This window comes from Choloepus didactylus, chromosome 9 (assembly GCF_015220235.1).
Source record: "Choloepus didactylus isolate mChoDid1 chromosome 9, mChoDid1.pri, whole genome shotgun sequence".
Taxonomy (NCBI): domain Eukaryota; kingdom Metazoa; phylum Chordata; class Mammalia; order Pilosa; family Megalonychidae; genus Choloepus; species Choloepus didactylus.
The window spans coordinates 108900386-108926094 of NC_051315.1; the positions used below are offsets into that span (position 1 = coordinate 108900386).

Genomic DNA, 25709 nt, shown 5'->3' on the forward strand with positions numbered 1-25709 from the left:
GAGCTAAGTAATTATCTGAGGTCATATGGCTAGAAAGGGGAGGATCTGGGTTTTGAACCACATCTCTTCAACCCTAAAGCCTGGGTCATTAATCAGTTGTAATCTATCCCCACCAGATAGACAAGCTCATTTTGACTAGTTCAGTTTCTACATACTTGCCTTCATGTATCATTATAACAAATGCACATACATTCTCTTAAAAGCAAGGTATTACCTATAGTGACTATGCAAAAATATAATCATGTACCCTTTAACAGACTGGTGATTATCTTTAATAAGAATACATATTGTATTCCACATTCCCTTAAATTGGAACAAACTAACATTTCTGGATTATATTGATGTGACATTTTTCATTATATAAAATGGATTTTTTTAAAAAATTGTGAATTTTTCTCTTGAAATCTCAGGAAGTCTTTCAATTTGTTATCCTCTAAGTGGTCAGGGTTCTGGGTATCTCATAGGAGGGATAAGAATTTAGGTAGAACTTCCTTCACATGTCTGGCTGTCCTTCAAGAAGTCATTTTGACACCTTAGGGAAAGAAAGATATCAGCTCTTCTTTTATCATTCAAGAACTATTGCAAATTCTAAGAGCAGGACAAGTAAATCTATATAAATATAGTAAAGTAAAAATATAGGCTTATTCTCATATTTCTTAAAATAATAGTTTTCAAATGAGGAATGAAAGGGGGCACTAAGGGCTGTTTAAATTTTATGGCCTCATCCCCATACCTTTGAGACTCAATCATCTTGAGTTGCTATTACTGGTGAAATTGCTTCTAATTTCTCCACTTTAGAGATGGGAGGGCAGAAAAAATGTATGAGAAATATTGCCCAAGATAGCACATGATATGTTCTTAAAACTTACCTCAAGGCCACTAGGTCAGAGAGAAGTTAATCATGGTAGACAGATATATGCAGGTGATTATGATTTCAAGAACTCTTCCATAATTATTTTCTAATCTAATATCTGTAGAACTGCTTTGAGAACTCTAATACTCTGCTAGTTATTTGCACTTAAAGGGGGGAGAAAGAACATGCAGTACTTGTTTTTGGTTTAACTGGTTTCTCTTCCTCCAGTCTTGCCCCTCTCTGATGAGTTCTTTACTTTGCTACCAGAGTTCTCAGATACTAAAATGACTGCATTCTAAACTCTCTATAGTTCATCAGTGACTACTCTTTGCTTTTAGGATGCAGTCCAAACCACTTAACATTGCTCACAAGAGCCTTTCTGATCTGATCCCTGCTAATCTCTCTAATCTGATTTTTCACATTTCCCCTGGAACAGTAGTTCTGCATGACTTCAAAAACAGTTCTCCAAGTATACCATGCTTTTGTGTTATTCTGGACTGATACACACTATTCTCTCTGCCTGGGACACTCGTGCCTGGACGTTTCTCTTGGTTAATTCCTACTTATCCCTTAAGCCTGGACTTAAATGTCATTACTTGCAGAAGCCTTCCATGACCTCTCTTGACCAAGCTTGGTGCCTTTCTTATGTGTTCCTGTAGGACCGTGTAACCCTGTGCTGTAATACTGTGCTACAGTTAATTTTATATTTATCTACCTAAGTTTCTCAAGGACAGTACCATGTCCTGTTCACGCTTGTGTTTATAGTGCCTAGAAGAATGTTTGCCGCATACTAGGTGCTCAAGTATTGATTGAGTTTAATTGAGCCTTAAGCAGTAAGTTGTTTCTATTACCTTTGATACTTATTTTCAGTAAGAGCATTTTAAATAGAATTTCTTAGAAACTTGTGGAATTGTAATTATGTGTATCACTTATTTTGATCCAAACCAATTCTTTTCCTAATTCATTCTTGTAGGTCCAGAGAAAATTCTTTATGGGAAATCAAGTTCTAAAGGTCTTCGCAGCAAAAGATGATGAGGTGAGTTGACAGTAGGTCTTTGAGGTGGTGCCACAGAACTGAATTGTCCTTTTATGGAAGTGAGTTATTTCAGGCTTTAATGGTTTAAAATGACATTAACTCTTGGAACAGCAGTGGGAAAATTCACTGACCTTGAACTTTGAAAATGGAGAAAAGATAAATGATTCTGTTGTAGTATGAGCACAAGGCCTGAGAACATGCTCCTGCAGTTGGCAACCAAGTGAGTATTAAAAACAAAAGCATTTTGAACGGCTGCATTTATGTGTGGGAGTTTCATGGTCAAATTTAAAGGGAGTCAGTTTGACATTTTCATAAACATTGAGCATGTAGGGATGGCTTAAGCATCCTGGAGATGAGCTGCAGTGACTTACTGAACTACTTTCATCATTGAGGACATTTGTCTTTTCCCTCTTTCCTCTCTCTCTGCATTCTTTCACATTTCTCCAAGATATTCTATTTTGAGGCAGGTTTCTGGCTGCCTAACATCACACCTGCCCTCTGTATAAGTATTTTCTGTTCACCTACCGAGTCAGAACTTATTTCCTTGGAGATGTTGATCTTAACTGGAAGATTGTACTCTAGTTTGTGTTCAAAACTACTTAACCAGGCTTCCACATGCCTGAAGTATTTGGATTTAAAATTAGTAAACTGGATATAGAAGACTTGTTTGGAGAAGAGGTAGGGTGGTGGTGTAACTTGTTTAGTCCTCTTAGTCCTCTGTGTCTCCTCACTTCTGAAAGGTAGCTGGCTGGTGCTGGATGGGTATGAAATTGTTCTTTCAGAGCAATGTTAAAATTAGGAGAAGAGAATGCATGGCTTCCACTCTCTTCTGTACAGTCATGGGAGTGCGGTAGGCTTATTTGAGAATTTCAGTTCCCACACTTTTCTTGAATCACATTCTGTTGGAAATCATGAAGAAAATTTTGATGACAGGATATTAAAGTCATAGATTTTTAGTGGAGAAAATGGGAATATACTTAGGTAGCCGTGATGCAGCGTAGACTGAGAAAAGTGTAGACAGAGTGTTTGGGGAGTGCTGGGGAGAGAGAGCTGATTAAAGTAAATCTGAAATGGAGAGGGTGTCAATTTATTGAGCCTTGAAAATGGGTTAGAAGCTAGAAAGCCAGAGATTTGGACAGGGCATTCTAGCTAGGAGGAAATCATAGGAGCAAAAAGACGCAGAGATGGAAAAATACAGGTCCTTCCCAGGAATAATGATTGGCTTAGTGAGGCTGCAGTAGAGGAACCATTGGAGGTTTTTATGGAGGAAAGTGACATAATTAGCTCTGTGAACAGGGGAGACAGTGGTGGGAGGGAACAGATGGATTTGAGAGCTGGTGTAGAGGTAGAATTGATAGAATTTGCTTAACACGTGAAGGTGAAAAAGGAGGTGTTATGAAAGATTTGGGGGCTTCTAGTTTGGTTTACTAGGTGGTGGTGGTCATGAAAATAGGGAATGCAGGAGGAGAATGGGGGAAAGATAGTTTTGTTTTTCTCATTCAGTTTGAGAGCCCTGAAGTATAAACAGGTGAGATATGTACCAGCTAATAGGCAGTCTAAACTAGGATCTTAAGGGAGTTTTAAAGCTGGATATACAGATTTTTGAAACATCAGCACATGGGACTGAATGAAGTAATCCGCAAGTAAGTTTTAGAAGGGCCAAGAGCAGAATTTAGAGAGAAAGGGAAGAGTTGGGGGAGGAGTGGCCCCAGAAGTAGAATAATCACTTGAGAGTATTGTTTCTGAATTCACAGATGGAGAAGGTGTAGAGAAGGGGGCTGGTCTGATGCTACTGAAAGGTCACATAGAAAGGCAACCAAGAATCTGGCAATTAGGTGATCGCAGATGACTTTTCAGAGGACAATTTCAGTAAAGAAATGAGGACGGTGGCAGGATTGGATTGAAGAATGTGTTCTAAGCAGTGAAAACTGCAAGATTTGTATTTCACAAAATTTAGAGGTGAAAAGAAGGAAAGATACCAGATTGTAATTTATGGTTATGGAGAAGGAGGGGCAAAGAAAGATTTTGTTTAAGAAGGGCTGAGACTTGAGTTTAATTGAAGGATGAGTTTGTGAATTCAGAGGAGAGGGAAAATTGAAGAGATTGATGGGGGATGGGCAGTGGGGATGGTGAATTAATGGAACAAAGGTTCAGGAGAGACACAGAGGATGTGGTCAAAAGCAAATGTGTACACGTTGGTCTCGAAGTGGATAGAGAGGCACTCTTTTTTTTTTTTTTTATTAAATTCAGTTTTATTGAAATACATTGACACACCATACAATCATCCATGATATACAATCCACTGTCCACAGTATGATAACATAGTTATGCGTTCATCACCACAATCTATCTCTGAACATTTTCCTTACATCAGAAAGAACCAGAACAAGAATAAAAAATAAAAGTGAAAAAAGAACACCCAAATCATCCCCTCATCCCACCCCATTTGTCCTTTAGTTTTTATCCCCGTTCCTCCACTCATCCATACACTAGATAAAGGGGGTGTGATCCACAAGGTCTTCACAATCACACTGTCACCCTTGTAATCTACATTATTATATAATTGTCTTCAGGAGTCCAGACTGCTGGGTTGGAGTTTGGTAGTTTCAGGTATTTACTTCTAGCTATTCCAGTACATTGAAGCCTAAGAGGTGTTATCTATATAATGCATAAGAATGTCCACCAGAGTGACCTCTCGACTCCATTTGGAATCTCTCAGCCACTGAAACTATTTCGTCTCATTTTGCATCCCCCTTTTGGTCAAGAAGATACTCTCAGTCCCACGATGCTGGGTCCACATTCATCGCCGGGAGTCATATAGAGAGGCACTTTTTAAAAAATCTGAAACAAAAAGAGAAAGTGGATGATGATCATTTAGACAAACATTTAGTTCTATTTTGAAAAATCTCAGGAGTTGGATGTGTTAACACCTGCATATCTTTCTTAATAGGCAGCAGCAGTGGCACTTTCCGCCCTGATTCATGCTTTGGATGAATTAGACATGGTGGCCATAGTTCGATATGCTTATGACAAAAGAAGTAATCCTCAAATTGGCATGGCTTTTCCTTATATCAAGGACGCCTATGAGGTAAAACCCACAGGCCTTTTTTATTCATGTATGTTTTTTTCTTCAGTATGTTTATTCTAAGCAGTGTTTTTCCATTGTTAATGCAAATGGGAATCACCTGGGGATATGTTAAAATGCAGATTCTGATTCTGGAGTTGGGCCCCAGTTTCTACATTTCTCACAAACTCCTAAATGATGCCGATGCTGCCCATCTGTGGGCCACACTTTGAGTAGCAAGGAAGGAACATTAGACTATAAAGGTATATAAGGTATATAAAGAGCTTGTGATTAAATAGAAGCAGTATAAGTGTCTTAAAAAGCTTCCATGACACCCACACAGTGGGTTGACTTAAACAGGAGTTTATAGCAGGCTTGTGGCAATCTGTGGGGTTCCTTGCCATGAATATCTTCCCTCTGTCACATGGTGATGTTCTCTCTTTTCTCTTTCTGTGACTTCTGGATCCTCTTTATGGCCTCCAGTAATCCAGATTAAGACCCACCCTGGTTCAGTTTGCCACATCTTGACTAAAAATAATAGCTTTAACAGGTCTTATTTACAGTGGGTTCATACGCACAGGAATGTGGATTAAGATTAAGACCATATTTTTTTAGGGGGTACACAATTCAGTCAACCACAGTAGGTTGACCGTTACCTTCTGTTTGCCAAATCCTTTGATCTTCCTCTTGATTCTCCATGTCCTTGAGTTCTCAGAACCAAATAAGATAGAAGAATTGACCTCCATTTTTACAAATGGGGACTATGAATAAATGTTGATGATGTGATTTTGTTGTGATTCTTGTGAAATCCAGTTTTTTTGCTGCCCTCCTATTTAAAATACAGATCTAGATTCTTTACCATTTCCTGTATCTCAGAGAACTTAACTGTAGCAGAACTGGAAAGGGAAGGCAGATATCTTGCCTGTCAGGTCAGCCATCCAATCACCCTGACACTTCTTGTTTATTGTATTAGTCATGCACTTTGCAGTTATTCTTTGGTAGTCTTTGTTTTAAGCATTTCTTTTATGTTTAATATTCTTCATACTGTTTGCAGTTGTGTACTGATGAAAACAGAAGTCAAAATACTTTACTTTTTACATATTAGATTTTAGGTATCTGATTTGTGAAATATTTTTGTTGTGTTGCTTATACAGCATTGGGACCAAATTTATATTTTTCTATTAATTTGGTGGTTTCTGCTTTTACCCTCCCTTTATTTCTCATTAGTGTTTAATGTATGTTCAGCTGCCTTTCATGGAAGACTTGCGGCAATACATGTTTTCATCCTTGAAAAATAATAAGAAATGCACTCCCACAGGTGAGTTTGTTTCCATTTAGCCCACTAATTGGCGCCAAATACAGGCTGTTCTTGGGAAATCACCTGTGTGTAGTCATTGGTTAGGGCCGGTATTTCATGGAGTGGAATTGGTTGGATTCCAATTCACCATTTGTTTTTCCAGTAAGAGGGATAGGTTTTACCCTATACTCCCCAAACACTATGTTGTCCTTCTGACTTAGAGCTTGTATCTACTGAGCAGCTTGCTGGAAATGGATGTTATCTTCTAATGTGAGCAGAAAGTTTGCCCTCTGGTGAGATGAATTGACCCTCAGTGTCAAACTTGTGACTTTGGTATCTTGTGTAAAATATGATGTAATTTTGAACTGAAAAGTGACAATGCTGAGATTAACTTCTCTCTTTTCTCTCTCTCTGTAGTTTGTAATAATCTCAGTATCATTTTTACTTATTTCTAGTGTCCAAGAGTTCCTTCAGTTTTGATGAGAAAAGGCCTTTTTAAGCATCTGGCTACAAATATCAAGGTGCTATGCAGAATGGTTTTCCTAGACAAAGCTTCTGTCACCCAGAGCTCACAATTTAAAACAGTTGTAACAAAATATAGTAATGCATAGAGTTTAGAGAACATACTAAAAAGAACAAAAAATGACTGGATATTTTCATTTACAAGTTTAGCTATACTACCTGTAGCAATGTAGGATTGGGGAATTGTGAGGTGAGTCCCAGAATTGGGTTTTCTGTGTATGTTATTTTGGTTGGACTCTGTGAGAGCAATGTGCTGTGGAAAGGCCAAGAATCAAGTGGGTCCCACAGACTTGTTTCTTTGTCATCTTTCGCGGGATGAGCCACAGTTGAAGCAGGCATGGACCCGAACGTGTAAGAGAAGCTGCCACTCTTACATTAGTCTGTCTCTGCCTCTTGATAATTCCAAACTTTAAATGAGCTTAGAACTTTTAAAAAAGAGAACTTTGTTGGAGAAGTCATCTTAATAGACATAAATCATTCAGGCTCTAAAACATTCAAGACCTTTTGATCTGTTGATCTGTTTTCTGTGAGTTAAACATGCTTCTGTTTGTATTTCCTCCATTGGAAAAATGGATCATTAAAGCTGTTGGGCATTTTTCCAGAGTAGATGTATCTGTAGAGATATGCAATGTCCAAGTGAGCTGGTCTGATACTAGCTTGTAGTAGCAGGTGAAAATCACTGAATATTTACACATACAAGCACCATCTCCTTCCTATGGCTGGGTGAACCCTGCAGTAGTCAGCTTAAGATGCTGATGGCAGGCCTGTGTTATCTGATACCTCTCCTTGACAGTCCAAAAACCAGGGGATAGAAAGAAATGTCTCTTAATAAGTATCTGTATTCTCTGTCATTCTGTAGTAGCTGTATGGAAGGGATGCTTGAAAAGGTGAAGAATAGAAGCATAACATACTTTTCAGAAACTGCATATTCGTTTCCCCCTTGTGCCTTATGACTGTGAATGACCCAAAAACGGAGCTTCAGTTCAGCAGCCAAATTACCGTATGAATCGGCACACACACTGTACTTTAGGTAGAAGCATTTTGGTGAGAGTTGCCTTTCATCCTCATTACTTTGGACCATGACATTTCTGTTGCCTCAGTAGATTTTTATTGAGAGGCACTTGCTCTCTGTTGGGTATTAGGAGAGACATAAAAAAGAGAAAATCTGTTTCTGCCTTCAAGGAACTTAGAGTTTTGGGTGAGACATGTGCACCGATACCATCATATATGCAGAGTATGATGAATGCCATGAGACTTAGTGAGAGGACAGAGGGGACTCTGACTTGAGGAGATTGTGAAGGAATCAACCCCTCTGGTCCAGTGGTATCCTGCTAACATGCTGTATTCTTGATACAGGTTATATTCAACCCTTATAAAGCCTATGCTTCATTACTAGAGGATTTTTTTTTTAATGTTTTTCTCTTTTAGCTAATTATTGATTTTTTTTAAAATATTAGCTGATTGAATACTGAATACTTTGAAATTTCATATGGAAGTTGGTTTTGAATGACTATGTATTCCTCTGGAATACTCTTTCTTTTGATATGTCTGCTGTCAAAGGTTCACCGAATGGTAGAGCTGGAAAAGACCTAAGGGATCTGCTACTCTAAATGGCTCTTTTTGCGGATGAGAAAACGGAGACTCGGAGAGGTTAAATGATTTGCATAACTAGAGAATATTTGTGGCAGAGTGAGGACTGTGTAACTTGCCAATTGCCGTGAATTTCTATGAATGGAAAATGTTTGCTTTAGTGGTTGATAATGGAGATAATCAGTTTTTTTTTTTTCTGCTTGTCTATTTATCTTTGTTTTAAGAGGCCCAGTTAAGTGCTATTGATGCTTTGATTGATTCCATGAGCTTGGTAAAGAAAAATGAGGAGGAGGACACCATTGAAGACTTGTTTGCAACCACCAAAATCCCAAATCCTCAATTTCAGAGATTGTTTCAGGTGAGAGATGAAAGATGAGCCAGTCATATGTCTTAAATGAAAACGAGCTTAGTGAAAAGTTAGGTAATTGGCCAGTCCCAAACAATTTCTGTATCCTCTGAGGGCCTCCATTGCTCTGTTTAATGGGAAGAATAACATTTTCCTCTCCCTGCTTCAGAAAGACAAAAATAATCTGAGGTCTTAAAAACAAAGAACTAAGTTAGGATGCTTTTATGTTTTTTCTGAAGGAAGACTAGTTTTTCTTTAAAAATACAGCGGGGCTTAACAAAAAATTTCTTCATTTATGCTTTGTCCAGGCTTTTCTCTTCTATTTTATGTGAATTAGAGTTTTCTTTGTTTTTTTAATATCAAAACAGTAGGAGAGATTTTATGAAATGTATTGTAATATGACCACTATTAGGGAAGAATGTATTCTAGCATCATATTTGTCAAAAATTTTATAATTAGAGGTACTATAGAGGCCAGGGAAAGACGTTACGATGTGAAATTATTAAAGAGTAATGAAAATACAGAAAAAATATATAATATATATTTTTGGATCTTAAGCCAAAGGAATTGAAAGGTGGAAATTGGGTTAAAAGAAACTGGGGGAATTGACAGGAAAACTGACTTATGCTGAAGAGAAGGAAGAGTTGACCAAGATTTGGAGGGCAAGGAATATTCCAGTTCTGGATTAAGGTGTTGGCAGCAGGATTTAGGATTCTCTGACTGCCATAAAACTGAAGAAATGATAAGCAGCTTTTTCAGGCAAACTCTTTTCCCTCAGAGGTGTGGAGAGCCCATTTGATGGAGAGACCATTGATTGACTCTTTTGACTTTTACTTCTCAAAGCACCCTTAACTACTTCAAGTTCATTTTAGGGCCTGTTGTGATTTGAGGGATCCTCTACTCAAAAGGATCTGCCTGGGTTTTTTTGTTGTTGTTTTAATTTATGATGCTTGTAATTCTGTTAAGTAATGAAAAAACATATTTTGTTCTAAAATTAAAAATATGAAGGTTAACAGGGAAAGGCCTGGCTTAGTAATCCTTTAGTATTCAAAGTGTAATCAAGTATAAATTACTGATATAAAATATTTGGTGTTTTAGATAAGTGGACTTAAAGACCTGAAGGCTTTGCCATCTGTAGGAAAGGGAAGAACAGACCACTTGGTGTAGAAAGCTTACATGTACACTTGAATATGTTGAAAAACAGAAACTTATAATTCTTGGCAGATTTATCTAGGGTGAGTTCTATTTATCGTCAATAAATGTTTATTGGGATAATGAACAGATACAAGCCATAAACTCAGGCATTTTGCAAAGCTACATGTAGTGACAACTTTGCTTTTCACAAGTTACCGGCTTTGTTTTCTTTTGTGGAAAGAGTTTTTAATATGGTTCTTTTGTATGAAGAAGTTTCACTGGTAGGTATTTATGAATTGAATTTGCTTTTTTTTTTTTTACAAATATTTATTGAGTACTAACAGTGTACCATGTGCTAGAAATATTGTAAGCTCACTACTTCAAGAACCCCTCTAGAGGAGTGGAAGGAGAAGAGAGAGACAAAACCATTAGATACAACAATGGTGGGTACAAAATGCTATGGGAGTAATAGGAAAAAGGGGTTCTTACAAGTGGGTGGCTTAAGGAATGCTTCACTGAGAAATAACATTTGGACAGAGTTCTGAAAGTAAAAGAGGGGTGCATGATATGGTAATGGCATGCCCAACAAAAGCAGCATGTACAAATGAGAAATATGATGTGTTCAGTTCCATTTGCCTGGAGAATAGGCTGTCTATGGGAAAATGGTGGGAAAAGGTGGCAGGGTAGATAAGTAGCAGGTAGGCTGTGAAGAGGCTTGTATTCCATACTTTGTAGTTATAGGATTTTGTCCCATAGGCAGTGGGTAGTCATTAAAGGATTTTATCAGCAGGCGGGTAACATGTTTTTATAATAATAGTTCTTGTGGCAATATAGGAGAGGGAAATGGGAGAGAGAGAAGACAAGGAGACTAGTTAGGAAACCTACAGTAGCCCACATGAATGCCTGAAGCAAAGATGGAGGAGAGTAGAGAGAAGAATAAATTCTGATGGCATCTAGAAGGTAGAGTAGCTAGAGGGATTGAATGGCTAGTGATGAGACCTAAAGAGGAATTGAGGATGTGCTGGTTTGCTAATGCTGCCATTATGCAAAATACCAGAAATGGATTGGCTTTTATAAAGGGGGTTATTCAGTTACAAATTTAAAGTTTTAAGGCTGTAAAAGTGTCCAAACTAAGGCAGCAACAAGATGATACCTTCACTGAAGTGTGGCTGATGGCATCTGGAAAACTCTGGTAGCTGAGAAGGCATGTGGCCGGCATGTGCTGATCCTGGGTTGTGTTCCAGCTCCTCTCTCAGCTGCTGTGCGTTCTTGGTTCTTTGTCCCAGGACGTTTCTCTCTAAGCATCTGGGGGTCCTGTCTTAGCATACCCCGGGGCAAGCTCTGGGCTTCATCTCTTAGCTAAATGTCTTTCTGTCTGCATCTCCAAGCATGTCTAAGCATCAGTGTCAGCAAATGTCTGGGCCTTGGACCCTGAATGGTTGGGGTCAAATGTCCATGGAAACAATCGATCAGGAGGTCACACCCTGATCAAAAGATTAATCAATCTGCCCCCCACAAGATTGCATTAAAGAATATGGCTTTTTTTTGGGGGGGGGGGGCATAATACATCCAAACTGGCACAGAAGATAACAGGATTCTAGCTTGGGTGACCAAAGGAATAGTGTCACCATTGATTTGTGATAAGGGCTATAGAATAAGCAGGTGGAAAAGGTAGTTCATTTAGTTTCTCAAGTGTTTGAGATATCTGTTAGATACCCAGGTGTGCTGATTTGAATGTATTATGTCCCCTAGAAAAAGCCATATTCTTTGATGCAATCTTGTGGGGCAGACATATTAGTGGGGATTAAGTTGGAACGTTTGGATTAGGTTGTTTGCATGGAAATGTGCCCCACCCAACTGTAGGTGATAACTGATGAGATATTTCCATGGAGGTGTGGCCCCACCCATTCAGGATGAGCCTTGATCAGTGGAGCCATATAAATGAGCTGACAAACAGAAGGAACTCAGTGCAGCTGTGAGTGACATTTTGAAGAGCAACTGAGAGTGACATTTTAGAGAGAAACTGAAGCCTAGAGAGGAATGTCCTGGGAGAAAGCCATTTTGAAACCAGAATTTGGAGCAGATGCCAGCCACGTGCCTCCCCAGCTAACAGAGGTTTTTCGGATGCCATTGACCATTCTCCAGTGAAGGTACCCGATTGCTGATGTGTTACCTTGGACACTTTATGGCCTTAAGACTGTAATTGTGTAACCAAATAAACCCCCTTTTATAAAAGCCAATCCATCTCTGGTGTTTTGCATTCTGGCAGCATTAGCAAACTAGAACACCAGGTATAGATATTGAGTGGGAAAGGGATGCAGAACCCAGGAGAGAAGTCAGATCTAAATATATAGATTTAAGAGTCTTCCTCATTGAGGTAGAAATGGTAGAAGTGAATGAGATTGCCTGGGAGAGTGCATTGGTGGGAAGGAAAGAGGGCAAAGTGCTGAACACCAACATGTAAGCAATGAGGGACAGCCTTTGCTGGTCTGAGTCTATTATGTCCCTCACAAAGGCCATGTTCTTTAATGCAATCTTGTGGGCAGACTTATTAGTTTTTTGATTAGGGTGGAACCCTTTGATTAGGTTGTTTACATGGAGATGTGACCCACCTAACTGTAGGTGAGACCTTTTGATTAGGTTATTTCCATGGAGGTGTGACCCCCCCCCCATCCAGTTATTAGTTCACTGGTGTACTTTAAAGAGAGCTCACGGAGAGAAGGAGGTCAGAGAAGCTGAGGGAGACATTTTGGAGAGAAGCTAAGGTATGTAATCCAGAGTTTGCCTCTGGGAGAAGCTTAGAGCCGACACAGACCCAGATGCTTGGAGATACTTTGGAGATGTAGACAGAAAGACATTTGGAGATGTGCTAAGCTAAGAGATGAAGCCCAGAGTTTGCCCCGGAGTAGCTAAGAGAGGACTCCCAGATGCTTAGAGAGAAATGCCTTGGGAGTGCAGATGCACAGGAACTGAGAAAGAGAAGCTAAGAAAGACAGAAGCCCAGAGATGTTTTGGAAAAGCAACGGAAACTAGAACCTGGGAGCAAAGGACCAGCAGATGCCAGCTGTGTGCCTTCCCAACTAACAGAGGTGTTCCAGATGCCATTGGAACTGAAGGTATCCTCTTGTTGATGCCTTCATTTGGAGACTTTTATGGCCTTCGAACTGTAAATTTATAACCTAATAAATCCCCTTTATAAAAGTCAGTCCACTTCTGGTATTTTGCATAATGGCAGCTTTAGCAAACTGGAACACAGCCATAAAAACAAGTCAGTAAAATGAAAACAAAAAGGTCAGAGAAGTAGAAGGAACTAAGAGAAACAGTAGGCACTAAGAGAAATGGTAGGCATAGGAAATTAATTTTATGTCATATTTAAATAATAACCTGTAAACTTTTATTCAGCTTGCAGTGGTCTCTCTAGTCTTTTTTAAATCACAAAAATCACTTCAAGGAGTAACAGTAGCTTAAAAGAAACATAGATTGAATTCTGTGTCTCAGCATCCTAGTGATTAAAAAATGTTGCTTATATTTATAATGAATTGAGATTTTTTTTTTGCTTGAATGAATTTTATAAGTAGCCCACTTAGCTTTATTTGTCTAAAATGTGACTTTTCAGAAAATAAGAGAGAACAGTTGATGCTTCAGAACATTTGTTGTAAGTGGTTTATTATTGATTTATGGATGATGATGCAGTTTGAAAGGATTGCCTGGAGTTTGTGCTAGAAGTCTGGAATGTTTTTCAGTAAGGAGGTTGGGTAGCATATTTGTCCAGTGGTGGTTTTACTCTTTTCCAAAAGAGTAAAACCACCACATAGGATATCACAGATAGAATTATCCAGAGTATATTAGAAGTAGACTATGTTGGCTGTTCATTTACTGCTTGTACCTTAAGGCATTCTAGAAGCTGTTCCAAATACTTTAATGAACTGAGGGAAAGCACTAGTAATTAAGGATTATGTTCAAGAATGTTGGAGGTAGAGCCACAGGATTTAGGATCATTTTGGTTTCTCCTTTTGCTTTCCATTAAACAGGCCTAATGTTATTGATGCTCAAGGGAAAGTCAAGTAATTAGGAGAGAGGAAAATGGGAGTCAAACTCTGAAACAAATGAATATTGTATGGAGAAGTAAGAGTGTGGTCAGTGTATTGAAATGGGGAGCAGCACCTAGATTTTGTAGGTGAAATTGGTACTTAATTCCCACCTCAGGGTTTTCTGAATTTATAGGACATTGACTCTTTTTTTTTTTTTTTTTTTTTAATTCAGTTTTATTGAAATATATTCACAAACCATACAGTCATCCATGGTATACAATCAACTGTTCACAGTATGATCATATAGTTATGCGTTCATCACCACAATCTATTTCTGAACATTTTCCTTACATCAGAAAGAATCAGAATAAGAATAAAAAATAAAAGTGAAAAAAGAATACCCAAACCATCCCCCCATCCCACCCTATTTGTCATTTAGTTTTTACTCCCATTTTTCTACTGATTTTTTTTCAATTTTTTAACTTTGTTTATCAAAAAATTAAAAACAAACAGGCAAACAACAACCAAAAAAACCCCACAACATTTCAAACAAAGCAATGGATTAAGGAAAACAAATAACCTAAAATAACTACTTTGCTTCCAATATGTTCCTGCCATACCCCAAGAAAATTAATAAACCAAGGACATTGACTCTTGGGTGATATTTACTGCTAAAGCTTAAGTATCTTTTATTTTTTAGAACAGAAACTTCTAGCATACATTTTCTTCAGTATAGGAAAACTATCCATGGGTTAGTATAAATCATATACTTTGTGATATGAAACAGTATTTTGAAATTTCAGGAGCTATTCAGCTCTATGTTTTTTTCCTTAAAAACTACTAATATAAAAGTTGTTTAAAGGTGGGAAAAGTAGGAGTCTTATTCTCCAACCTAATTTTGAAAATTATTCTCTAGGATGGGAATGAGAACTGATAATTTCAGTTCTTCTCTTTTTTTCTTATTTACATCTTGTCCTGTTGCTTACCTTCCTATACTCCTTTTGGAATGTTTTTCTGGGCAGATCCCAGGAATGCCCAAGGCCTGGCCTAGCATGCTGAAAGCAGTACAGGTGTTTGGATGGAAGTGGCTTGCTGTCCAGAATTCCACTTATGTGAGCAATGGAGAACCTGCTCTGGCCTTGATCTTCACTCTTGGTGCTGTTTCTTTTCACCTCTGTTAACAACTAGAGTCCTGAGAAAGAGCACTGCATTCCTTCCACCAGTATCTGTTTGGTACCAGTGTGCCAGGCACTGTTTTCAGTGCTTGGAATTGAGTAGCAAACGAGATAAACAAGATCTCTACTTTCAAAGGGGAGGATTAAATAATAAATAAGTAAACAAACAAACAAAAAAAAGATAATATAATTTTAGATAGTGATAAATGCTGTAAAAAATGTAAAACAGGGAAAATGATAGAGTGCCTGGGTGGTAGGATGGGAGTAGAGGAGCTACTTCAGATAGTGTCAGGGAAAGCCCCTCTGAGGAGATAATATTAGAGCAAAGACCAGAATGATATAAAGGAACCAACTCTATGGAGCTGGAGGAGAAGGCAGAAGGGGCAGAGGGAGCATCAAGCACAGGACCCAAAGACAGGAATGAGCTTGGCATGTTAGTGAAACAGAAAGAACCCAGGCTAGCTGGCTTCTGGTAAGTAAGGGGGAGAGTGACAGGTGATAAGGAAGGTAAGCAGAAGCTTAAGTGTGTAGAACTTCAGAGGATGCGGTGAGAAGTTTGTTTGTTTGTTTGTTTTAAGATCACTTTAGCTGCAGTGAAAAATAGAAGCAGAGAAGCCAGTTAGAAAGTGATTGTGGTAGACCAGGTGAGAGGTGATGGTGTTTGGACAAGAGTCTAGCAGTGAAGAAGGAGAGAAACAGGTGAACTCGTGAAGAAAAGCTCAAACTCACCACCCTCAGAAAGTTTGGGATGGACCTATTTTATAAGATGATGCTCCATTTTCAGAGGTCTACAGCAGATATTGATGAGACTTACCTCTGTTTTTCTAGTGAGTTTCAGATGTTAACAATGTCCTGTTAACAGATGTAGTTCTAGGCCAACCCTTTTTGTTGTCTTTTACATATGGTATGAATCACAAAGCCCTCCTAAACTAAAGACGGAGGATCCCTGATTAGAAGAAGTATAATGAAGCCCTATGTGATGTCTCCATCTGTGTTTTAAAATCCTTGTACCTTTTTCAACAGTGTCTTTTGCACAGAGCTTTACATCCCCAGGAGCCTCTGCCCCCAATTCAGCAGCATATTTTGGATATGCTGGATCCCCCTTCTGAGGTGGCAGCCAAGTGTCAGATTCCTCTCTCTAAAATAAAAACCCTTTTCCCTCTGACTGAAGCCATCAAGAAGAAGGATCAAATAACTGCTCAGGACATTTTCCAAGACAAGTAAGTACTTTGTGTTGGAGTACTTAAGTTTGGCGGTAGTCTTAGAGGGCCTCTGGAAATTAAGGTGATGCGTAGGGTTTGGGGAATTACAAAGCAGGGGGAAGAAACCTTCTGATATTTGATCCTTGCATTGAAAATGCTGGTTTCTCATGTCTGTAAAAGGATTATCCTTGTTTCTTGCAGTCATCATTTATCCTTGCTATTCTCCTGGGATTTAGAGCTACCTTCTGGGTTGCTGACTTTTGATCTGTATAAATTGTTGGTGAATTGTATGTGGGAAGGCTAAGCAAAGTTTTCTAAATATCTAAGACTAATTTTTGCCCTTTTTAAAGTAAGGTGTTGGGAATGAGGGGGCAAGATTGAGTGTCATCAGGTTATCTTTGGTTGGGAAGTTAGAGTCAGGGGAATGTCAGTAAGATTTTGAATAAAAAGTGGGAAGGAGAGTGAGAAATTTGAATAAAAAGTGGGAAGGAGAGTGAGAAATCTAACTCATCTGTAGCTATTCTGTTAGTATGTTGAGAATATACTTGGTAATTTCATTAATGAGGTATTTGTAGTTTAAGAATTACAAAGTGCCTTTCATATAATCCTTAAATCAAGTTTTCAACTGGCTACTTTTCTTTTCAAGTTTTTTCCCCTTATCAGATTGTATGTAGAATTCATATCAATTTCCACTAATAGCACCAACAAAACCAGAAGTTGTGCTTGATTTGCAAAATCATTTGGGGATATAACATTGATTTTTAGCAGAATTAGGTCAAATGGTTATTTATGGCTTTTTTCTTCAAACCAAAATGATCTGTTCATTTTTTTTTTTTAATCTTCATTTTATTGAGATATATTCACATACCAGGCAGTCATACAAAACAAATCGTACATTCGACTGTTCACAGTACCATTACATAGTTGTACATTCATCACCTAAATCAATCCCTGACACCTTCATTAGCACACACACAAAAATAATAAGAATAATAATTAAAGTGAAAAAGAGCAATTAATTGAAGTAAAAAAGAACACTGGGTACCTTTGTCTGTTTGTTTGTTTGTTTCCTTCCCCCATTTTCTACTCATCCATCCATAAACTAGACAAAGTAGAGTGTGGTCCTTATGGCTTTCCCAATCCCATTGTCACCCCTCATAAGCTACATTTTTATACAATTGTCTTCGAGATTCATGGGTTCTGGGTTGTAGTTTGATAGTTTCAGGTATCCACCACCAGCTACCCCAATTCTTTAGAACCTAAAAAGGGTTGTCTAAAGTGTGCGTAAGAGTGCCCACCAGAGTGACCTCTTGGCTCCTTTTGGAGTCTTTCTGCTACTGAAGCTTATTTCATTTCCTTTCACATCCCCCTTTTGGTCAAGAAGATGTTCTCCATCCCACGATGCCAGGTCTACATTCCTCCCCGGGAGTCATATTCCACTTTGCCAGGGAGATTCACTCCCCTGGGTGTCTGATCCCACGTAGTGGGGAGGGCAGTGATTTCACCTTTCAAGTTGTCTTAGCTAGAGAGAGAGGGCCACATCTGAGCAACAAAGAGGCATTCGGGAGGAGGCTCTTAGGCACAATTATAGGGAGGCCTAGCCTCTCCTTTGCACCAACCGTCTTCCCAAGGGTAAAACCTACGGTAGAGGGCTCAACCCATCAAACCACCAGTCCCCTATGTCTGTGGTCATGTTAGCAACCATCGAGGTGGGGTAGGCGAATACCCCTGCATTCTCCACAGGCTCCTCAAGGGGGCACTACATCTTTTTTTTTTCTTGTTTTTCTTTTTTTTTTTTTTTACCCTTTTTTCCTTTTTAAATCAACTGTATGGAAAAAAAAATTTAAAAAAAGAAAACAAAAAAGAAAAACATACAATAATAGAACATTTCAAAGAGACCATAACAAGGGAGTAAGAAAAAGACAACTAACCTAAGATAACTGCTTAACTTCCAACATGTTCCTACTTTACCCCAAGAAAGTTACATAATATAGCAACATTTCTGTGAACTTGTTCCTACTATATCCATCAGAAATTAACAGACCATAGTAATTCCTGGGCATCCCCAGAATGTTAAATAGCATACCTGTTCTTCTTGGATTACTGTTCCCCCTTCCTTAATTGTTCTCTATTGCTAGTTCCCCTACATTCTACATTATAAACCATTCGTTTTACATTTTTCAAAGTTCACATTACTGGTAGCATATAATATTTCTCTTTTTGTGCCTGGCTTATTTCGCTCAGCATTATGTCTTCAAGGTTCATCCATGTTGTCATATGTTTCACGAGGTCGTTCCTTCTTACTGCCGTGTAGTATTCCATCGTGTATATATACCACATTTTCTTTATCTACTCATCTGTTGAAGGACATTTGGGTTGTTTCCATCTCTTGGCAATTGTGAATAATGCTGCTATGAACATTGGCGTGCAGATATCTGTTCGTGTCACTGCTTTCCAATCTTCTGGGTATATACCAAGAAGTGCAATCGCTGGATCGAATGGTAACTCTATTTCTAGTTTTCTAAGGAACTGCCAGACTGACTTCCAGAGTGGCTGAACCATTATACAGTCCCACCAACAATGAATAAGAGTTCCAATTTCTCCACATCCCCTCCAGCATTTGTAGTTTCCTGTTTGTTTAATGGCAGCCATTCTAATTGGTGTGAGATGATATCTCATTGTGGTCTTAATTTGCATCTCTCTAATAGCTAGTGAAGCTGAACATTTTTTCATGTGTTTCTTCGCCATTTGTATTTCCTCTTCAGAGAACTGTCTTTCCATATCTTTTGCCCATTTTATAATTGGGCTGTCTGTACTATTGTCATGGAGTTGTAGGATTTCTTTATATATGCAAGATACCAGTCTTTTGTCAGATACATGGTTTCCAAAATTTTTTTCCCATTGAGTTGGCTGCCTCTTTACCTTTTTGAGAAATTCCTTTGAGGTACAGAAACTTCTAAGCTTGAGGAGTTCCCATTTATCTATTTTTTCTTTTGTTGCTTGTGCTTTGGGTGTAAAGTCTAGGAAGTGGCTGCCTAATACAAGGTCTTGAAGATGTTTTCCTACATTATCTTCTAGGAGTTTTATGGTACTTTCTTTTATATTGAGATCTTTCGTCCATTTTGAGTTAATTTTTGTGTAGGGTGTGAGGTAGGGGTCCTCTTTCATTCTTTTGGATATGGATATCCAACTCTCCCAGCCCCATTTGTTGAATAGACCATTATGACCCAGTTCTGTGACTTTGGGGGCCTTATCAAAGATCAGTCGGCCATAGATCTGAGGGTCTATCTCTGAATTCTCAATTCAATTCCATTGATCTATATGTCTTTGTGCCAGTACCATGCTGTTTTGACAACTGTGGCTTTATAATAAGCTTCAAAGTCAGGGAGTGTAAGTCCTCCCACTTTGTTTTTCTTTTTTAGAGTGTCTTTAGCAATTCGAGGCATCTTCCCTTTCCAAATAAATTTGATAACTAGCTTTTCCAAGTCTGCAAAGTAGGTTGTTGGAATTTTGATTGGGATTGCCTTGAATCTGTAGATGAGTTTGGGTAGAATTGACATCTTAATGACATTTAGCCTTCCTATCCATGAACATGGAATATTTTTCCATCTTTTAAGGTCCCCTTCTATTTCTTTTAGTAGAGTTATGTAGTTTTCTTTGTATAGGTCTTTTACATCTTTGGTTAAGTTTATTCCTAGGTACTTGATTTTTTTGGTTGGTATTGAAAATGGTATCTTTTTCTTGAGTGTCTCTTCAGTTTGTTCGTTTCTAGCATATAGAAACATTACTGACTTATGTGCATTAATCTTGTATCCTGCTACTTTGCTAAATTTGTTTATTAGCTCTAGTAGCTGTATCGTCGATTTCTCAGGGTTTTCCAGATATAAGATCATATCATCTGCAAACAATGACAGTTTTACTTCTTCTTTTCCAATTTGGATGCCTTTTATTTCTTTGTCTTGCCGGATTGCCCTGGCTAGCACTTCCAGCACAATGTTGAATAACAGTGGTGACAGCGGGCATCCTTGTCTTGTTCCTGATCTTAGAGGGAAGGCTTTCAGTCTCTCACCATTGAGTACTATGCTGGCTGTGGGTTTTTCATATATGCTCTTTATCATGTTGAGGAAGTTTCCTTCAATTCCTACCTTTTGAATTGTTTTTATCAAAAAGGGATGTTGGATTTTGTCAGATGCTTTTTCAGCATCTATTGAGATGATCATTTGATTTTTCCCTTTTGAATTTTTAATGTGTTGTAATACATTGATTGATTTTCTTATGTTGAACCATCCTTGCATGCCTGGAATGAACCCCACTTGGTCATGGTGTATGATTTTTTTAATGTGTCTTTGGATCCGATTTGCAAGTATTTTGTTGAGGATTTTTGCATCTATATTCATTAGGGAGATTGGCTGGTAGTTTTCCTTTTTTGTAGCATCTTTGCCTGGTTTTGGTATTAGATTGATGTTAGCTTCATAAAATGAGTCAGGTAGTGTTCCATTTTCTTCAATGTTTTGAAAGAGTTTGAGTAAGATTGGTGTCAGTTCTTTCTGGAAAGTTTGGTAGAATTCCCCTGTGAAGCCATCTGGCCCTGGGCATTTATTTGTGGGAAGATTTTTGATGACCGATTGGATCTCTTTCCTTGTGATGGGTTGGTTGAGGTCTTCTGTTTCTTCTCTGGTCAGTCTAGGTTGTTCATATGTTTCCAGGAAATTGTCCATTTCCTCTACATTATCCAGTTTGTTGCCATACAGTTGTTCATAGTATCCTCTTATAATTTTTTTAATTTCTTCAGGATCTGCAGTTATGTCACCTTTTTCGTTCATTATTTTGTTTATATGGGTCTTCTCTCTTTTTGATTTTGTCAGTGTAGCTAGGGGCTTGTCAATCTTGTTGATCTTCTCAAAGAACCAACTTTTGGTGATATTTAACCTCTCTATTGTTTTTTTGTTCTCTCTGTCATTTATTTCTGCTTTAATCCTTGTTATTTCTTTTCTTCTACTTGGTTTAGGATTGGTTTGCTGTTCATTTTCTAGCTTCTTCAGTTGATCCATTAGTTCTTTGATTTTGGCTCTTTCTTCCTTTTTAATATATGCGTTTAGTGCTATAAATTTCCCCCTCAGCACTGCTTTTGCTGCATCCCATAGGTTTTGGTATGTTGTCTTCTCATTTTCATTCGTCTCTATATATTTAGCAATTTCTCTTGCTATTTCTTCGTTAACCCACTGATTGTTTAGGAGTGTGTTGTTTAACCTCCCGGTATTTGTGAATTTTCTAAGTCTCTGATGGTTATTGACTTCTAATTGTATTCCATTGTGGTCAGAGAATGTGCTTTGAATAATTTCAATCTTTTTAAATTTACTGAGGCTTGTTTTATGTCCCAGCATATGATCTATTCTGGAGAAAGTTCCGTGAGCACTAGAAAAGTATGTGTATCCTGGTGATTTGGGATGTAATGTCCTGTATATGTCTGTTAAATCTAATTCATTTATCAGATTGTTTAGGTTTTCAATTTCCTTATTGGTCTTCTGTCTGGTTGATCTATCTATAGGAGAGAGTGATGTGTTGAAGTCTCCCACAATTATTGTGGAAACATCAATTGGTTCCTTTAGTTTTGCCAGTGTTTCTCTCATGTATTTTGTGGCACCTTGATTGGGTGCATAGACATTTACGATTGTTATTTCTTCTTGTTGAATTACCCCTTTTATTAGTATGTAGTGGCCTTCTTTGTCTCTCAAAACATCCCTGCATTTAAAGTCTATTTTATCTGAGATTAATATTGCTACACCTGCTTTCTTTTGGCTGTAGCTTGCATGAAATATTTTTTTCCATCCTTTTACTTTCAATTTCTTTGTGTCCATGTGTCTAAGATGAGTCTCTTGTATGCAACGTATTGATGGTTCATTTTTTTTGATCAATTCTGTGAATCTATATGTTTTAATTGGGGAGTTTAATCCATTTACATTCAACGTTATAACCGTGAAGGCATTTCTTGAATCAGCCATCTTATCCTTTGGTTTATGTTTGTCATATATATTTTTCCCCTGTCTCTATTAATATCCCTTATTGTACCCATACCGAATCTCTTTAGGACTGAACCTTTCTCCAAGTCTCTCTGTCCTTTCTTTGTTTCTCTGTTTGTAGGGCTCCCTTCAGTATCTCCAGTAGGGCAGGTCTCTTGTTAGCAAATTCTCTCAGCATTTGTTTGTCTGTGAAAAATTTAAGCTCTCCCTCAAATTTGAAGGAGAGCTTTGTTGGATAAAGTATTCTTGGTTGGAAATTTTTCTCACTCAGAATTTTAAATATATTGTGCCACTGCCTTCTCGCCTCCATGGTGGCTGCTGAGTAGTCACTACTTAGTCTTATGCTGTTTCCTTTGTATGTGGTGAATTGCTTTTCTCTTGCTGCTTTCAGAACTTGCTCCTTCTCTTCCGTGTTTGACAGTGTGATCAGAATATGTCTCGGAGTGGGTTTATTTGGATTTATTCTATTTGGAGTTCGCTGAGCATTTATGATTTGTGTATTTATGTTGTTTAGAAGATTTGAGAAGTTTTCCCCAACAATTTCTTTGAATACTCTTCCTAGACCTTTACCCTTTTCTTCCCCTTCTGAAACACCAATGAGTCTTATATTAGGACGTTTTATATTATCTATCATATCCCTGAGGTCCGTTTCGATTTTTTCAATTTTTTTCCCCATTCTTTCTTTTATGCTTTCATTTTCCATTCTGTCATCTTCCAGGTCACTGATTCATTGTTCAACTTCCTCTAGTCTTGTACTATGAGTGTCCAGAATCTTTTTAATTTGGTCAACAGTTTCTTTAATTTCCATAAGATCATCTGTTTTTTTATTTAGTCTTGCAATGTCTTCTTTATGCTCTTCTAGGGTCTTCTTGATATCCTTTGTATCCTGTACTATGGTCTCATTGTTCATCTTTAGTTCTTTGAGTAGCTGCTCTAGGTGATGTGTCTCTTCTGATCTTTAGATTTGGGTGCTTGGGCTTGGGTTATCCATATCGTCTGGTTTTTTCATATGCTTTATAATTTTCTGTTGTTTTTGGCCTCTTGGCATTTGCTGAACTTGATAGGGTTCTTTTAGGATGTGTAGACCAATTGAAGTCCTTATCTCTAATTTATCATATCTACAGCTTGGTGAAGTACACTTTCTCTAACTAACCAGCAGGTGTCGTCCACGAGCCACCTGTTCTCCACAAGCCAGTTCTCCCCTGCTTTGCCTTTGTGGTGAGTGGGGAAGTGAGTCTTGTGGGGTCCAATTGGTGTACCAAGCTTGTGTGTGTAGTTGGTGTTTCCCACCCTGTATATGGGGCATGTTACTGGGCAGTCAGGGAGTGGGAGTGGCTCTAACAATCAAATCTCCCTGGTGATCCTGGAGTTTTAAAGCTGCTGCAATAGTCTAATCCTTCAGTTCAGTCCTGCCACAGTTTGTCTCTGCCACTGACCCACAAGTCCTTGGTATTGGCGTATGGCTCCTGAGACTTGCAAGTGGGTCCCTCTTCCAGGTCGTGCACCTACCGGTCCTCTGTTGAGGGATGACTGTGCTATGTCACAGGTGAGTGCCGTCCCCCCAGGGCGGTTCTGGGCTGCTGGGCTGTGTAGGGAGGCTCCCAGTCTGCTGAAATGATGGCTGAATGGGGCTTTGTTAATTCACACTGCTCCACCTTCCCAACTCTGGGACAATCAGCTGAGGTTGCAGGGAAGGCTAATGTCCACGTCCAGTTTTGTGGAGTGTGCCTGTTACTTGAAACACTTCTGTCACACTGGGTTGTGTGGGGCAGCTCTGGGCTACGGGGCTGGCGATGGGCAGGAGTGTTTCCTGTCCACCAGGATGATGGGTGTGAGCGGACACCCCCCTTTTCTTGGGAAGTTGTGGTGTTTAGTTAAATTTCTCAGCCACTGGATTATTGCCTTTTGTCTCAGAGCTCTCTTAATTCTGCTCTTGTCTTGATCTGCCCAAATTGCAAGTCTTTGAAGCTTTCTGTATTGGGCTTCTTAGAGTAATTGTTTTAGAAAAAGAAAAAAGGATTAAAAAAAAAAAAAAAAAAGGGCCCTCCTCACAGATCTAATGGGTTATTGAAATGCTAAGAGACAAAGCAATTAGGGCCATTAAGGAAAGGTCCACAGGGCAGAGAGATCAGCTTTTCTTCGGGATTTGCATATGAGCCTGAGGGCCTGAGCTCTGCCCTTCCCTTTTCTATGTTCACCAGAACTCCAAAAATCCTCCGCTTTTATTTTGGAGTTTTTCGTCCTGTTTTTTTCTATGTCTGTCTCCTCTCTGCTGGGCTGGCTGCTCTCAGATTCTCTGGTGTCTGGTCTCAGTCTATCTATGGTTGGAGTTTGGATCAGTAGAATGAGTTTTTGATAAGGGCTGCCACTGCAGTTGTCCCTTCTCCTTCCCGGAGCTGACAGCCCCTCCTCCCAGGGGACTGAGCCTGGCAGGGAGGGGCGTGGGTCCCCTGGCCGCAAAAACTTACAGATTTCGCTGATCTCAGCAGTTCCACGTTTTTATGGGTGTTGTATGAAGTATGCCCAAAGTCAGATTGCTCTGTGGTGTCCAGTCCACGCAGTTCCTGGCTTTCTACCTACTTTCCTGGAGGAGTAACTGAAACATACAGCTCATCAGTCCGCCATCTTGCCCCGCCCCCAATCTGTTCATTTTTTTAGGTTGCATCTTAAGATCCAGTTTTAGATCCGAATGTTTTTCTTTTTCCTTTGATTTTTTTCCCCACAGCTATATCTTTATTGACAAAGTAAACATTTTTAAATACCCCAGTACAGAAGTATTGAGCAATTTCAGAAACCTTAATAGGTTCCTAGAAATCATTAATTTAATGAATTATCTTCCAAGTTGAATAGAAAGCTTTGCATTTTCCATGGCTTTCTAGAGGTTAATTCTCCAAGCTTCAGGACTGAAAACAAATCACAGGATTGATAGATGCTATCTGTAATGTGTATTCATAAACACATCCCAGGGGGTTTACATTTATTTTTAGTCTATTATGCCTTCTTCTACATAGGAAGACTGTCACTAAAAATCCACTTGTCTCTCTGCTATCCTCATCTACCTCTATGCCCCTGGATTAGTATTTTAGAACAGTTCAGTAAAATTCTGAGTCCTTCTCTTCCCTTGACAGCCTTATTTCAGTTGTACTGCAGTCATGTGGCTATTCTCTCTTTATGTATTAAAGCTCCAGTTCAGGATCTTGATTGCCTTCTGGTATAGTGGGAAAGAAATGGGCCATTTTCCCCTCCTCCTGTTGATTAAAATGTAAATTGCCTGGTTAAAAAAAACGTACCACATAGATCCAGAAGGCTGTTCTTCTGTGATTTGATACCTGCTGTGATTACACCTTCAGCTCTCTTCTTCCAACTCACTCTTCAGGAAGCTTCAGTGTACTGGGCTTCTTTTTCTTTGCTCCCATGGTGGCCTGAGAATCATCTCACT

At 38.8% G+C, this 25709-nt stretch overlaps 1 protein-coding gene across 3 annotated transcripts in view; it reads left to right on the forward strand.

Moving 5' to 3' along the window:
- XRCC5 (X-ray repair cross complementing 5) overlaps positions 1-25709 on the forward strand; it is a 103999-nt gene that overhangs the window by 21767 nt on the left and 56523 nt on the right. For all 3 annotated transcript variants that reach the window (XM_037849507.1, XM_037849508.1, XM_037849506.1), the window contains exons 10-14: positions 1827-1889; positions 4840-4977; positions 6181-6271; positions 8587-8720; positions 16072-16268. In XM_037849507.1, the coding sequence (XP_037705435.1) occupies positions 1827-1889; positions 4840-4977; positions 6181-6271; positions 8587-8720; positions 16072-16268 (623 nt within the window). The remainder of the gene's footprint in view (positions 1-1826; positions 1890-4839; positions 4978-6180; positions 6272-8586; positions 8721-16071; positions 16269-25709) is intronic.